The sequence below is a fragment of the Thalassophryne amazonica genome, chromosome 16, assembly GCF_902500255.1.
Source record: "Thalassophryne amazonica chromosome 16, fThaAma1.1, whole genome shotgun sequence".
NCBI lineage: Eukaryota > Metazoa > Chordata > Actinopteri > Batrachoidiformes > Batrachoididae > Thalassophryne > Thalassophryne amazonica.
The window spans coordinates 41,437,080-41,452,816 of record NC_047118.1 but is presented as its reverse complement, the minus strand read 5'-3'; the positions used below and the strand labels follow the sequence as shown (position 1 = coordinate 41,452,816).

At 40.1% G+C, this 15,737-nt stretch overlaps 2 protein-coding genes across 3 annotated transcripts in view; one reads left to right on the top strand and one right to left on the bottom strand.

Annotated features, from left to right (window-relative positions):
- Positions 1 to 6,789, top strand: part of baiap2l2a (BAR/IMD domain containing adaptor protein 2 like 2a) — a 63,309-nt gene extending 56,520 nt beyond the window's left edge. Inside the window, exons 13-14 of one of the 2 annotated variants that reach the window (XM_034190203.1) lie at positions 5,883 to 5,923; positions 6,287 to 6,789. In XM_034190203.1, the coding sequence (XP_034046094.1) occupies positions 5,883 to 5,923; positions 6,287 to 6,365 (120 nt within the window). In that variant the 3' untranslated portion in view covers positions 6,366 to 6,789. Of the gene's footprint in view, positions 1 to 2,708; positions 2,807 to 5,882; positions 5,924 to 6,286 lie in introns of those variants that run through there. The other variant, XM_034190204.1, reaches the window with a different exon arrangement.
- Positions 6,790 to 8,948: 2,159 nt separating this feature from the next.
- The window catches only part of pvalb6 (parvalbumin 6), a 156,394-nt gene continuing 149,605 nt past the window's right edge, over positions 8,949 to 15,737 (bottom strand). The window contains exons 2-6 of the mRNA XM_034190205.1: positions 15,471 to 15,545; positions 11,689 to 11,821; positions 11,463 to 11,572; positions 9,363 to 9,500; positions 8,949 to 8,987 (exon numbers count right to left, since the gene is read on the bottom strand). Of these exons, the coding sequence (XP_034046096.1) occupies positions 9,475 to 9,500; positions 11,463 to 11,572; positions 11,689 to 11,821; positions 15,471 to 15,531 (330 nt within the window). The 5' untranslated portion in view covers positions 15,532 to 15,545 and the 3' untranslated portion in view covers positions 8,949 to 8,987; positions 9,363 to 9,474. The remainder of the gene's footprint in view (positions 8,988 to 9,362; positions 9,501 to 11,462; positions 11,573 to 11,688; positions 11,822 to 15,470; positions 15,546 to 15,737) is intronic.

Sequence of the window (15,737 nt, the reverse complement as noted above, 5' to 3'; positions counted from 1 at the left end):
GTCCTACTGTAGGTGCGCAAAGTTAAAATTTCAGACAAGTAGGGAGGTGCAAGGCCATAAATAGCTTTAAAAACAAACATTAAAATTTTAAAATCAATTCTAAAACGAACTGGAAGCCAGTGGAGTGAGTACAGGACGGGCGTAATATGCTCACGTCTTAAAGTGTTTGTCAAAAGACGAGCAGCAGCATTCTGCACCAACTGGAGACGTGCAAGAGACGACTGATTAATGCCCGAATAAAGTGCATTACAATAATCAAGTCTGGAGCTGATGAAAGCATGAATGGCTGTCTCAAGATCACGTCTACTGAGAAAGTGCTTTATTTTAGCCAAAAGGCGAAGTTGGAAAAAACTAGCTTTGACAACAGAATTTATCTGTTGATCGAACCTCAAACAGCTGTCAAATATCACTCCCAAATTCTTGACAGCTGGTTTTACATAGTTAGCCAAAGCACCAAAATTTGGTGTTAGCACATTTGGTATGCCAGTGCGCTCAAACACCATGATCTCAGTTTTACCATCATTCAGGTAAAGGAAGTTTTGGGACAGCCACTGCTTTACATCACGAATACAATTAAATAATGATGACAAAGCATCACTCCCATTAGTCCTCAGAGGCAGATAGATTTGCAGATCATCTGCATAACAATGAAAGGACAGGTTGTGCTGGGTTATAATTGACCCCAATGGCAGAATGTACAAAGAAAATAGAATCGGCCCAAGGACAGATCCCTGCGGCACTCCACAGCACAGAGGAGCAGTTGATGAGGAAAGGTCCCCAGTCATGACAGAAAAGCTCCTTTCAGCCAAATATGATCTAAACCACTTAAGTGCAGTACCATGAATGCCAATAAAATGTTCCAACCGGGAAACAAGTACTGTGTGATCCACAGTATCAAAGGCTGCTGTGAGGTCCAACAGAACCAGCACAGCAGGATTCCCTGCATCCACCGACAGAGTAATATCATTATAAACTTTTAAAAGTGCTGACTCAATGCTGTGTCGCGATCTAAACCCAGATTGGAATTTTTCAAGGATGAGATTGTCTTCTAAAAATGATTGTAACTGTAAAAAGACAACCTTTTCTAAAACCTTAGATAGAAATGGCAGATGAGACACAGGTCTAAAATTGGATAAAACTGATGAGTCCAGGTGAGGTTTTTTAAGAAGAGGTCGAACCACAGCATGTTTAAAAGCAGCTGGAAATTGAATCTGTAGTTTTTGTCAAAAGCTGGAAATTGAAGCTGTAGTTTTTGTCAAAAGCATTTCCTTTCAGATATTAATGACACAAATGTTACTCCACAGACTCTGAGCTGAGCTCTTCAGACGGCTGGCTGCACGTCAGGATGTAATTAATAAAAAACGAAGGAGGTCTCATTTTGGGGAAAAAAACCCAGTTTTGGTCGCTTGTAGTTTATTGTTTGTATTATAACGCTATTATTATTTCTTTTACCTGATAGACAATTTCATTTTATGCAATGGCTGGTGCTCACGCCAGTGGACTTGTCGCTTTGGAAAACCAGTGAAGCAGAGAACCAGCAAACAGCAGGTCAAAGCGCTGCGTCGTTGCTTCAAGCAGACCCGCTGCAGTCTGCAATCAATGTCAAGAAATAATCATTTTCTTGATAAACACCTTCAAAATCAACGGCCACTCCGGTGTCCCGAACTGTCCGGGGTGCATTCAGTGTGCCTTGGAAAAAAATCGATGTAAGCAAGCAGCGAGCGACGCAACTCGATTCAACCCGTCAAGTGAATCGATGCACACTGAATGAATTGATCGACTTGCATTGCGTACGTTTGTATCTAGATACAAACGTATCAATTAATCTCCAAATGCCTAATATATATATATATACGAGGTCTGTGAGAAAACTATCCAACCTTTTTATTTTTTAAAAAAACTATATAGATTTGAATCATGTGTGCTTGCATCAGCCAAGCTTGAACCTTCGTGCGCATACGTGAGTTTTTTCACGCCTGTCGGTTGCGTCATTTGCCTGTGGGCAGGCTTTGAGTGAGCACTGGTCCACCCCTCTCGTCGGATTTTCATTGTCAGGGAAATGGCTGAGTGATTGGAGCAGCGCTGAATCAATTTTTTCCAGAAACTGTGAGAGACAGCCAGGTGGAAACCATTTGGAAGATTCAGACGGCTTTCGGTGAGGATACTCTGGGCGTCACACTAATTAAGGAGCATTACAACCGGATTAAAGATGGCCCACAGCGGCAGAGGGCGTGCCGTGCTCCGAGCGGCCACCGACAGGCTGAAATGACCAGATCATTTCCAAAGTGAAGGCTGTGTTGATCCGGGACGTCATCTGACTACCAGAGAAATTGCAGAAGAGATGGACATCAGCACTTTTCTGGCACATTCCACTGTTACAGGAGATTTTGTAATGAAAGACGTGTGGAGGAATTCGCACGTCAGGACGGAGCCACAATGGCACAGAACAAAAAGCTTGGCTGACGTAATCGCATGTGATTCAAATCCATATAGTTTTTAAAAAAAATAAAAAGGTGCGTTTCTTTTCTCACAGACCTTGTATATATATATATATATATATATATATATATATATATATGAGTGGAAAAAATAAAGAAGTGTATAATTTTATGGTTTTAAAGTGACTTTCAGACTCTTCAGCCTGTAATGTGAACGCAGCTGTACACTTGTTAGGTTTTTGCTGTAAATCTGTTGACACATCTGTCCAGCAGGGACACTGTGGACATGTGCTGTTCTCAATGACACCACAGCCCTCTTTCTGGTGGATGCACGGAGGAAGCTCCAGCTGCTGAGGGCGAACAGGCGTGTGTGTGTGTGTGTGTGTGTGTGTGTGTGTGTGGCTCTCTGTGTGTTCTCCTCGTCTTGCTGTTGCATGCTTTTGCTTTACCTTCAGGATGTAGCTGTGTGTAGAGTGTAGTTTGTCCAGATTTTGTGTGTGTGTGTGTGTGTGTGTGTGTGTGTGTGTGTGTGTGTGTGTGTGTGTGTGTGTGTGTGTGTGTGTGTGTGTGTGTGTGTGTGTGTGTGTGTGTGTGTACAAATAAAACAATACAAGCCCACCTCAGCCACCCAGAACCCCTTAATTCATTTCTAGTGCCCTAGGACCACCCTGTCATAAATAACCTATCAGAGACTAGCATAACAAACCAACAGGGGAGCACCAAAAATGTGATTGTTGCTGGACGAACCACTTCTTGGTTCATCCAGCAACAATCAGGATGAGTCCTACCATCCACTGAAGGTCCATGCTCGACCCTGCTCCTGAGCACCCTAAACTATCAAGCTACATACTGCACAGCCACACCCAAGCATCCCTCAAACAGGTAGCCCCGGTGACATGCACGCTTCCAGCAGAGTTGTTCTGAAACTACCCCACCCAGAACATGCAGTCACCTCCAAAAGTATTGGAACACTTGGTATTTCACACATTTTAATTTGTTCATGCCATTTCATTTCTTAATAAGAAGACCTGAAGGTTCAGCTACAATTTGCCAGAAGGTACATCTGAGATGCAAGCCTAGATTTGATGTTTTGGTGAAAGAAAACCCTCCTCTATACCACTTCATCATGAAGCTGCACTGAAAAAAGTGATACACAGTGCAGTTCATTCAAAGTACTTATTTACACTGGTGTAATGGAAAATTGTGGCTTCCAGTTTATATCTGCTGGAATCACTTTACAAAATCATAAATATACATTGTGAGAAACTAAAAAATTAGCTGTAACAAATTATATCAATTTTTTAAGTTGATCCAAAGTATCATTTATTTTCAGTGTGTATAACTGGGATACAAAATGCAAAACATGCACTGTGCACAATTTCTCCAATCACAGCCACAGAAGCAACTTCTTCTGGGTTGTCTGGGTGTCTTGGTGGCTTTCCTCACTCTTCTCCTTGCACAGTCACTCAGTTTTTGAGAACTGTCTACTCCACACAGATAATTGATGTAAATATCTAAAATATTAATAATACAAAAAACCCTCTCTTTTTTTTCTTTCACTTTTGATGCTTCTGTGTGCTTCTTACCCTGTGTGCTGCTATACAATGCTGCTGGAACCTCAATTTCCCTGAGGGAGTCTTCCCAAGGGATTAATAAAGTTCTATCTAATCTAATATAATAAAGTCCAAGACATTTTCAGTGACTTGGAAATGTTCATGTATCCATCCTCTGACTTGTCTGAACAAAACACAATAAAACTGATTGTTTACAGGCATTATACTAAAGCATTCCATTATTTTCCAACCCATCATCTTGGCTTTTATATTTTTAATAAATTTATATCAAGTTGTTGAGATTTTCTTTCAGTTTGAGTTTAAGAAAGAGAATTTTAGATTTTCTTTTTTTTGTATTTTCTGTATTTGAAATGGCATAAACAAATTAAAATTTGTGAAATACTAAGTGTTCCAATACTTTTGAGGGCACTGTAGATGGACAGATCAAAACCATCAAAGCAAAAGGTTAACAGGACGAGACTGTTGAGAATCTATTAGGACATAGACAGGACATGATTGCTTTCTCAGTGTCACTCAGACACACCAAGTACAGTAACTTGAAATATAGATTTGTGACTTCATCATGACACCACTTATAAATTTCAAAATCAAATTTATTCCTTCATATAGCTCCAGTTCACGACAGAGTCGCCTCAATGTACTTCACACAACACAATTCGAGAAACAAAATGAATTAAAAGATCAAAAGGCACAATAAAAAAGTAAAAATATAAAAGAGTAAAAAAGATTTAAAAAGCACATAAAAAACATAATATACTAATGATAAAACTGGGAAAAAAATGGGTCTTGAATCTAGACTTAAAAATCTCCACCGAATCTGACTGCCTTATTTGCGCCGGGAGATCATTCCAAAGAACAGGGGCATGATAAGAGAAAGCTCTGTAACCCGCAGGCTTTTTATTCTCCCTAGGAATACAAAGAAGTCCTGCACCCTGTTAACGCAAGGCCTGAGCCGGTGCGTAGAGCTCAACCAGATCAGCCAGGTAGGGAGGTGCCAGTCCGTGAACAATTTTATAGGCCACTAAAGAAGCTTAAAATCTGATTTCACGGAGACAGGAAGGCAGTGAGGAGATGCCAGAATGGGTGTAATGTGGCCATACTTACTGCTTCGTGTCAAAAGTCTTGGTAGCAGCATTGTGAACCAGTTGAAGACCCCTAATGCTGGACCGCTGTAAACCAGAAAATAGAGCATTGCAATAGTCCAATCTAGAAGAGATAAATGCATGAATCACAGTTTCAGCATCAGCCATGGACAGGATGGAACGAATCCTCTCTATATTTCGTAGATGGAAGAAAGCAGTCCTCATAATGTCTCTAACGTGGGAGGTCAAAGGACAACGTAGGAGCAAAAATTACCCCAAGGTTCCTCACTTTGTCCGTATGATGTATAACACACAAATCTAAGCTAAGCGCTAGCTGGTCAAATTGGTGCCGACATCCAGCTTATACCAATCACAATATTTTGCTGATCATTATATAAACATTAAATCATCTCTCTAGCTCAATAGATTGTGGAGATATAGCAGAAGATAATTTTTGTTGTCACCATGTTCCTTTTTGCTCCAGTCCAAACCTCTCCAAACATTTATCATCTTGAGATATTTGTCCAAGTAATATTCCCACCAAGTTTGGGGAAGTCTGTCTGGCTGTTTTTTTAGTTATCTTGTTCACAGACACACATGCATGATTACACAAATCTGCTTTGCTGACTGGCACAGTAAGGTTCTGGTAGATTCTTGATGAAGTTCTATTTGCATGTCTTGTCTTCATCTATGGTAGAAACAGTCTGGGAAGTGCTGCATTTGTATCTGCATCTAGATTTTAGATGACTTGTTCCTCACTGATCCTTTTTTCCTCAATGTCTCGACAGAAATCACATGCACACGGTCCAGGACCAGAACTCTTCCCAAGGTAAGAAAGAAAAATACAGCTGGAACACATGATCTGGAAGTGCTGAGAGGTTGTCCATAGAGGACACCCTCATTATTTCATACAGACTGTAGTGATATATTATAAACGTCAAACATATATCACTTCAAACACCCTGAACTCATTAAATCAGAAAACACGGCATGAGGAGGCCATTAATGTAAAGGGCACGGAATTACTGTAGCTTCAATAGCCATTTAGAAAGGATGGTTATCACTCTCACTCCAGGTGAACAATTTATTCGATGATTATTGTCGAGACAAAAAAATTCACAACTCATTACATTACTTTGGGCCAAACTGTTTTATGATACTGTTTTTATTCTCCTCTCTTGTTGATTTGTAGGGGCACCAATCCATTTGCTACAGTTAAGCTCAAGCCAACATCCACCAATGACAGATCAGCCCCACGTTTATATCGTTGATGGTGTCATAAACCAGATGACCTGCAGCTCTCATTTGATTCAATTTTTTTTAAACATTCCCGTAAACCAATGTATGTATCATGCATACATTTTTTTCTTTGCAAAATCTCTTGACTTCAACATTTTTCAATGCAGAATTTCTATTGATCCTATTTGACATTAAAATCAAATTTTCTTCTTTGAAGCACTTAACACAGTATATTTATCCTCAACTTATAATATGACTTACACGTCATCTACTGGAGAATAAATATTGATGATATCTGTTTAAAGTGTAACTGAGGTTAAGAGATAGATGTTCTTGTAACCTATGTGATCTCATTCTTCTGTTGTGTCACACTGTATGTGGCTCAGGAATAGGTGCTTTTGTTTATTTTTAATCTTTTTTGATTACCGTTGTAAAAATATGTTTTGGTACGGGAATTTAAAATTAATTAAAATTGAATTTCAATACAAATGCCCTAACAAAAAACAAAAGGGAAATATACATATACCGTATGTACTCTTGCACATAGTGTGGTGTCTTTTTTGATAAAAAGCATTTAGTACAATTATGGAAAATGTGTCATCTTATTCTGTTCACCCAGCGGTTCCCAATCATTTTCCAATGTGTTATACTTTAAAAACAAACAAAAAAAAAATAATAATAATGTATTTTATTGAAGTAACATTCAACCACACGTCCTATATGTTCTTCTCAGGTTTGTATGTGTTACTGTTAAAAAAACAAAGAAGCAAAAAATGGTTTATAATTTGTCCAAACTAACACAACTGGAACACAAAACCTGGACATGCAGGATCATCCCATTTTAGTTCTGGCTGATGAACATCTCTGCTCCGTGGTGGACTTTACAACTTGAGCTTCCTTTCTGAATAAATCTAACTTGAGACTTTATGGCTTGGCAACATCACTGCATTCTTACTAATTATTCCGATGTGAATGTCATTCATTAAATTTTTATTGCTCTTTGTATTTTTTTAACCAGCTGTTTGTAACCCTGTTTGAGAACACCATCAACACATGGTCATCACTTCATAATTAGGCAATAATCTTAACAGATGGGGCAATATAATTCTCATAAAAACAAAATCATTGTTAGCTATTACATGATGGAAACTGCTTTTCTGTGACCCATTAAAAACACAGTACAGTCATTGTGGTCAGTTATAATGTGTTCATCTAAGCGACGTCGATGATGGAAATGTATGACCTGTTATTATTACAGTGTCGCTGCTCATAAGGCCTAGAGCAGTGCATTGTTTTTCTTTATGACTTTCTCATGTTCATTTTCACAAGCTCAGTGACTTTAGTCCTTCCATCTTCAGTGGGTTTTTTTATGAATGACAATGACATTAAAAAGCCTTGGGACAAGCAGTGAGTTCGAGCTAAACTGGTCCAAGTTGTCGTTTAAGCATCCACTAATCTGCGTTTATTTGCTGTAAAATGGCCTAATAAAGAAGATCAGGATTCCCATGTTGCCTGTTTGGAGTCTCTGCTGGGGATACTTAACCCAAATAGAACATCAGTGTGGCTCCAATTCTGCTAATGAGTTGACAGCAGAGTCCTGCAAACTGGCGCCGCTTCTGCTTAACGAGTATTTGGCTAATGGAAAATACGGTCATCTGCTTTTTCTTTGATGCAAAGTGAAGTTCCTAATGTAATAACATGCGGCTCACACATTTTCAGAAATGTTTGTTCCAATACACCTCCAAGCTGCTTGGGACAATTTCCACTAAAATTATTATGTGTCTATAGGTTGACCTCAAAAGTGCCCTTAATGGGTTTGTTTTGGGAAGGGTGAACTCATTTTTTGTCAGAGGTCAAAATTTTGGTTTATGTGTTTGTTCTTCTACTCCTTCCAGCTACTTTGGACAACTTCCGCCAAACCATCCTCAGAACTGCCCTTAAAGGGTTTGTTTTGACAAAAGTCAAAGTCAAGGTCAAAATAATGATTTTTAAGCAAATGTCCACCAAAGTTGGCACACATATGTGGATGGGTTCAGAAATTGCCAAAGTGAGGTCTGTCTGTCTGATGGCCTAATCTTCCCAGACCCTTTTGCTAATTTCTACCAAACTTGGTATGTCAGTCAAGGTTGGCCCTGAAATACAGAGTATAGAAATTACATTGTGGTAAAGGTCAATGTGGGTTCCAGAACTTCCGTGGCAAATTCAGCCAGTGATCAATCAATTGGATGAAAGTCAAGGTGACTTGGCTGAAATGTCAGATTAGCGTACCTCTTACTGTCTTGAGTACTATTACCTCACAGAACATAAAATGTGGTTTAAAAAAACAACATTGCTTCACTGTTTCCCTCATATTCAAAAGAATTCAAAGCACACGTCTTTAAACATCAATGGGCTAAACTGTGCTTCTTAATAGAAAAACTGACAGAAAGAGAACATAAAGGACTAAGAGTTTAAAAAATCCCAAGAGTGTTACATCAAAGAAAAAGGGCAGGAGCCAGCTTTTATTCAGCATTGTTTTTACATATTTATTTTATTCTTCATAGTTTGACCTCTTTAGTGTGTGTGTGTGTGTGTGTGTGTGTGTGTGTGTGTGTGTGTGTGTGTGTGTGTGTGTGTGTGTGTGTGTGTGTGTGTGTGTGTGTGTGTGTGTGTGCATCTTCACAACTCATTACCAGAAGAGAGGGGGAAGGGGGGTGGGAGGGAGCAATGGATGGATGGAATGATGGAGCATGAAGGAGAGAGAGGAAAGTGCTTCAGAACAAATAAATTGAAGAGTGTACTAAGAAAGAAATGAGCAGCTTTCCTTTCTATAAATATCTACTTTATACTCTGACATTTAGTCCTACGGGCATATGGTTGATCTCTATACAAAACAAGAACATTTTGTATCAAAAGCATAAATGAAACATGATGAATGAGCCTGTAAGACATTTAGGGATGTGCAGTTATTTCTCTGGTTTATGGACAGATAGGGCGCCTTCCTTGTGTGCAGTGTTGCACACGTTGAAGTGTGTGTGTGTATCAGGAATGCTGCAGCTGTTTGGGCTTGGAGTCGGACCAGGTTGGGGTAAGGTGACGATGCTTGAGGGTGGGTGGGTTTCAGGAGGTGATCATGGAACAGGAGTCAGTCAGCTCAGGCTTTTACTTAGACACCAGGGCTACAAACTCTGGAAGAACAGAAGACCAAACAACAAATGATACAGTTCTGTCTACACTGCTTCATAAGGCTGCAAATCAATTTCTACCTCACATCTGTTAAATTATCATTACAACAGAGTAAATTGAAACATTTGTAATACCTGACATTTCAGATGGCTTGGTGATATACAATTAGATTTAGATCCGATCAGGGATCACGGGCAGGTGTCACATTTTACATCCACCACACTACAGAATTGCCTTGGCAACAACTCAGGTGGATAACTGGTCCATTCCCACCTATTGAGAATAACCTTCTCCCTGCCACTGTGGTCCTCAACACTGAACCACTCACTGGCTCGTGCACAGACAAACATGTGTCACATGGCCAATATGTTAAAGCTCACACTCACTTGCAGCGCATGTCTCCATAACTAATCCTTTATTTGTCACATCATTCCAGCAGGTCCCAGAGACCGAGTACCAAAGACATCCAGTCATTGTGTTAGGTCACTGGTGGTTAGCATCCGAGAGCCACAAGAAGCACCAAGAACCTAAAGACTTAGACCTTCATTCTTCTGCAAACATATTGCCTTTGCCAAACACCCCTGTCCCGAGACCTCATGGCTCCTTAAAGTCTTCCGGCATGTCTCTTGAGCTCAAAGGTGGAGTATACAGAGACGTCAATTGAGAATATAAATGAACATCTCAACAGGTTCAACGATTTCACTGCATACAGACACTAGATTAAGATTTAAATTTGCTTTTAACTGTCGAAGGCCCCATATTTTTACATATTGTTTTTTCTTTTGTGTGTATAGAGGTGGGGGCAGCATCTTTTTTCAATTGCTGTGAAATAGAACAGGCGCATATGCGACTGTTCCATAAAGGAAACTTCTAACATTCCTTTCACAGCACTTCACCTTTTTTTGTGTTACAAAGGTCCTTAAGTTGAAATTTGATTAACTTTTCAGAAATGCACTTTGTCACTCTCATGGAAAGCTGTTTCTATCTACAGTCAGCTGATATGTCACACAAAATCCATCACAAAAGACCAAAAAAATAAATAAATAAACCACTCATCTGTGATAGCAGGTTGGACAGATGCTATGTATGTTCCTGCTGAGGGTGAGTGCTTTTTATTGCTGTACCACTGTTGTTAGCTGTATATTGTTGTCATAGAAACAAATCTGAGGAAAGCTTCTCAACTTTAAGAAAGCAGTGTGATGAGTCACTAGGATGAAGCATTTCTTGGTGCCCTCTCAGTGCTTTTATGAAAGAAAAATAATACTATATGGACTCCAGGCCTTATGATGAACTGCATTTTCCATCTGCATCAGAAGCAGATACATATCATACAAAGTATATCGGCACCAGGGGGAATACATTTATACATCAGGCATCACTTCTCGTGAAGTTCTGTTGTTGACTGAGTAATCAACTGAGCTGTGGTTCCCAACAAGCAAAGTCCAAATCCACTGCAGACAATAAAAGAAAGGCACAACAACACAGCTTCACAAAACTGGCTTCAGCAAACACGTCTTTATCTCTCCATCTCAGCATCTGCAGTACTGAGATCAATCAACTGTACAACTCTGGTGGCTGAGTCTAGGAAATCATTAAAAGCCTGATTCTTAGTCTTAATCCAGGACAATTGCAAACCCAGACGCTCCTCACTCAGCTTCTCTGCAACTGCTACGATTAGTGCATCTTTTGATTCTGCAAAGATCACAACATCATCCACAAAGTCAAGCTGAGTAAACCTTCCCTCATCAACAAAGACACCAAAGACTTTGAGCTCTACAACCCAAGACATCACCCAGTCCATGCAAGCAGTGAACAGAGTAGAAGCCAGAATATTTAAATGTACTTTCATCAAGAAATCACAGTAAGAGTAATGTAAGCAAGACATATATGCATTATGAATAATATTTGGGAATTTATAGTTCATGGGATAAAACCTGTGGTGCAAATTAATTTGGGACATTTACCATCCACTCCTATCTTGCCGTCTCCATCCATGTCTGCGGCTTCCAGAAATCTTTTGGTTTCGTTGTCTGTAAGGTCCCTGCCATCTTTGGCAAATCCCTTCAGAACAAATCTAACCAGAAACAGAAAAGTAACAACAAAAGGTTATGTACAGTTTGTGTTAAAAACCCAACTGTATTCAGGTGCTACATGTTTCATGCGTGTGTGTGTTGTGTTTGTTGGTCTTACTTAAGTTCATCCTCCTCTATGAATCCACTATTATCAGCGTCCAACATGTAGAAGACCTTCTTCACATCAGGTAGAGATTTGCCCTTCAGGCCCACCATCTCAAAAAAGCGCCTATGGTCAAAGGAGTCAGCAACTGCGCACACAAGCACACACACTGCAAATCTACAGACACAAAATGCCAGGCATGATTGAAACTTGCAGAAACTCTGTATTCTTAGATTCTAAGATCTTTTAATTGGAAAATTATGGAGATGAAAAAGTTGTGTTTGCTACAGAGAATTCTTGGATATGTACAGCATAAATCTCCCTGACAGGCTCATACTAAAAATACAAACTTGACATGAAACTCTTGAAAAATAAGTCCCAAAAGCTATTTCATTGCTGCAGATTTGTCTATGTTGACCAGGGTGATGAGTACCAGAGGGAAATAATTCAGTGAAACAATGGGTCGGCATTAGAAGCCTTTGAACAGAGTGGCAGAGTGGCAGTGGTCACCCCTTTGAGTCTGGTCTGCTTGAGGTTTCTTCCTCAATATTATCAAATAGAGTTTGTCCTTACCAATGTCGCTGGTTTTTCATTTGCCTTGAATTTCCTTCTACAAGAGTGCTGTGGGCCCCAGACCCGGGGTCTAAAGTTGCACCCTTAACATTACTGGCTTTGTATCTGAGGGCTCTCTTCAAGATGGTGACCTTTCCTCTCCTCAAATACTGCCTTTGATCTCCTGCCCCACTTCTCAAGTTTGAGCAGGGGAAGCAGTGAGAGATCTTTTTCTTCTCCCAAATGGACCAAATTACAATGATGCAGTTTCACTGGATTCTTTTAGCCCATTGATGGTGTTGTTGCTGGGGTCCAGGATCAGAACTATCTGGTGGATGACACCGCTGATCTGGTGGATGACCCAGCTGAGTGCTGCTACAGAGGAGATGTCTCCCCACAGCACTGGGAGAAGCTGCACCATTTTCTTCATACGCCCTGGTGCCTAGGTGCTTTGTGGAGGTTTTAGCTGGGGTTTGTTTCTTTTGAAACATCTTCATACCAAGATCTCTCCTGGCAAACCCCTTCACAGTGGGACCGAGGACACTCGAGGCTTGTGTCCAGTAGGAACTCCAACCCACCCTGTCGCCTGTGTGTTTGCTCTAGTGGTTGGTAAGGTTAGTCCTTACTTGGGTGACTTGCCTTGATGCAGCTTTGTTATGATTTGCGCTCTATAAAATGTAATAAATTGAATTGACAATTATAGAATGAGAGCGTGTGTCGTTAATTTGATGTCAAAGCTGTCACTGGTCTGTCTGCAGGGACGTAGACAGGAATTCATTCTTGCTTTTCTTCCCCTACCAATTGTGCAAGCTGGAGTAGTCAATTGAAAATACTCTAAATTGGAAATGTGTAAAATGAAAAAAAAAAACTCCAATACTGCCAATAAGTTTTTATGCTTGCATGAGGTGTTTTTCCAGGCAATTTCAAAAGGTGGAATGGTAAATGGACTGCATTTATATACAACCGCTGGCAATAATTATGGAATCACCGGCCTCGGAGGATGTTCATTCAGTTGTTTAATTTTGTAATTTTTGAAAAAAGCAGATCACAGACATGACACAAAACTAAGGTAATTTCAAATGGCAACTTTCTGGCTTTAAGAAACACTATAAGAAATCAAGAAAAAAAAATTGTGGCAGTCAGTAACGATTACTTTTTTAGACCAAGCAGAGGGAAAAAAAATATGGAATCACTCAATTCTGAGGAATAAATTATGGAATCACCCTGTAAAATTTCATCCCCAAAACTAACACCTGCTTCAAATCAGATCTGCTCGTTAGTCTGCATCTAAAAAGAGTGATCACACCTTGGAGAGCTGTTGCACCAATTGGACTGACATGAATCATGGCTCCAACACAAGAGATGTCAATTGAAACAAAGGAGAGGATTATCAAACTCTTAAAAGAGGGTAAATCATCACGCAATGTTGCAAAAGATGTTGGTTGTTCACAGTTAGCTGTGTCTAAACTCTGAACCAAATACAAACAACATGGGAAGGTTGTTAAAGGCAAACATACTGGTAGACCAAGGAAGACATCAAAGCGTCTATGTCTCAAAAATCGAAAATGCACAACAAAACAAATGAGGAACGAATGGGAGGAAACTGGAGTCAACGTCTGTGACCGAACTGTAAGAAACCGCCTAAAGGAAATGGGATTTACATATAGAAAAGCTAAACGAAAGCCATCATTAACGCCTAAACAGAAAAAAACAAGGCTACAATGGGCTAAGGAAAAGCAATTGTGGACTGTGGATGACTGGATGAAAGTCATATTCAGTGATGAATCTCGAATCTGCATTGGCCAAGGTGATGATGCTGGAACTTTTGTTTGGTGCCGTTCCAATGAGATTTATAAAGATGACTGCCTGAAGAGAACATGTAAATTTCCACAGTCATTGATGATATGGGGCTGCATGTCAGGTAAAGGCACTGGGGAGATGGCTGTCATTACATCATCAATAAATGCACAAGTTTACGTTGATATTTTGGACACTTTTCTTATCCCATCAATTGAAAGGATGTTTGGGGATGATGAAATCATTTTTCAAGGTGATAATGCATCTTGCCATAGAGCAAAAACTGTGAAAACATTCCTTGCAAAAAGACACATAGGGTCAATGTCATGGCCTGCAAATAGTCCGGATCTTAATCCAATTGAAAATCTTTGGTGGAAGTTGAAGAAAATGGTCCATGACAAGGCTCCAACCTGCAAAGCTGATCTGGCAACAGCAATCAGAGAAAGTTGGAGCCAGAGTGATGAAGAGTACTGTTTGTCACTCATTAAGTCCATGCCTCAGAGACTGCAAGCTGTTATAAAAGCCAGAGGTGATGCAACAAAATACTAGTGATGTGTTGGAGCGTTCTTTTGTTTTTCATGATTCCACAATTTTTTCCTCAGAATTGAGTGAGTCCATATTTTTTTCCGTCTGCTTGGTCTAAAAAGTAACCGTTACTGACTGCCACAATTTTTTTTCCTGATTTCTTATAGTGTTTCTTAAAGCCAGAAAGTTGCCATTTGAAATGACTTTAGTTTTGTGTCATGTCTGTGATCTGCTTTTTTTCTACAAAGTTAAACAACTGAATGAACATCCTCCGAGGCCGGTGATTCCATAATTTTTTCCAGGGGTTGTAGCACTTTTCCATCTGCATCAGACACTCAAAGCGCTTTACACATCAAATGCCTCACATTCACTCCGATGTGAGGCTGCTGCCATGCAAGGCGTCCACTACACACCGGGAGCAACTAGGGGATTAAGGACCTTGCCTAATGGCCCTTAGTGATTTTCTGGTCAGGCTGGGATTTGAACCGAGGATCCTCTGGTCTCAAGCCCAACGCTTAACCACTAGACCATCACCTCACCTGGAAAACAAACACTTATTGCTATTAGTTCACATGATGTACAGAAAGTGTCATGGTGTTCTAAAATACATGACACGGTACATGTGGATGAAGAAAGAGATGGAGAGCTTCTTAAACATTGTAAGAGATGACATAAAAGCAATATTTAGCAGGACTTTCCAACTCATTACCATGTCTATCGGAACTACAGTTCTCGCAAAACCCAACAACGGCATTCAACAACTCAATGGAAATGCTGTCATTCTGAAGGATTTGAACTAGAATCCACGTGCACAGCCCTGAATTCTAACCAAATCTGGCATCTGTACTTGAATAGGAGTCAGTCCACATTTGGTCCTCTGGTGTCACTAACCATGAGTTGGCTGGCTGATTTATACCCATTACCTGCAAATGCATCTAGAGCTTTCTTGATGTCATCAGCTTTGAGGATGCCGGTCATTGCCATCTTTGCTGTTGGAGCTGACAAATGAAGAAGCAAGAAGACAGAAAGATGGAGGCAGAAAAAGAAGAATGGGGAGGATAAGGGACAAGGTTAGTAACAAGGTCACAAGAGACCTTCTCTTATTACAGCTGTTACACTCTGGAAGTGGTGCACGCAGTGGGACACGTGAAGGCGGAGGTGATGAGTGACAGCGAATTATTAAGGTACAA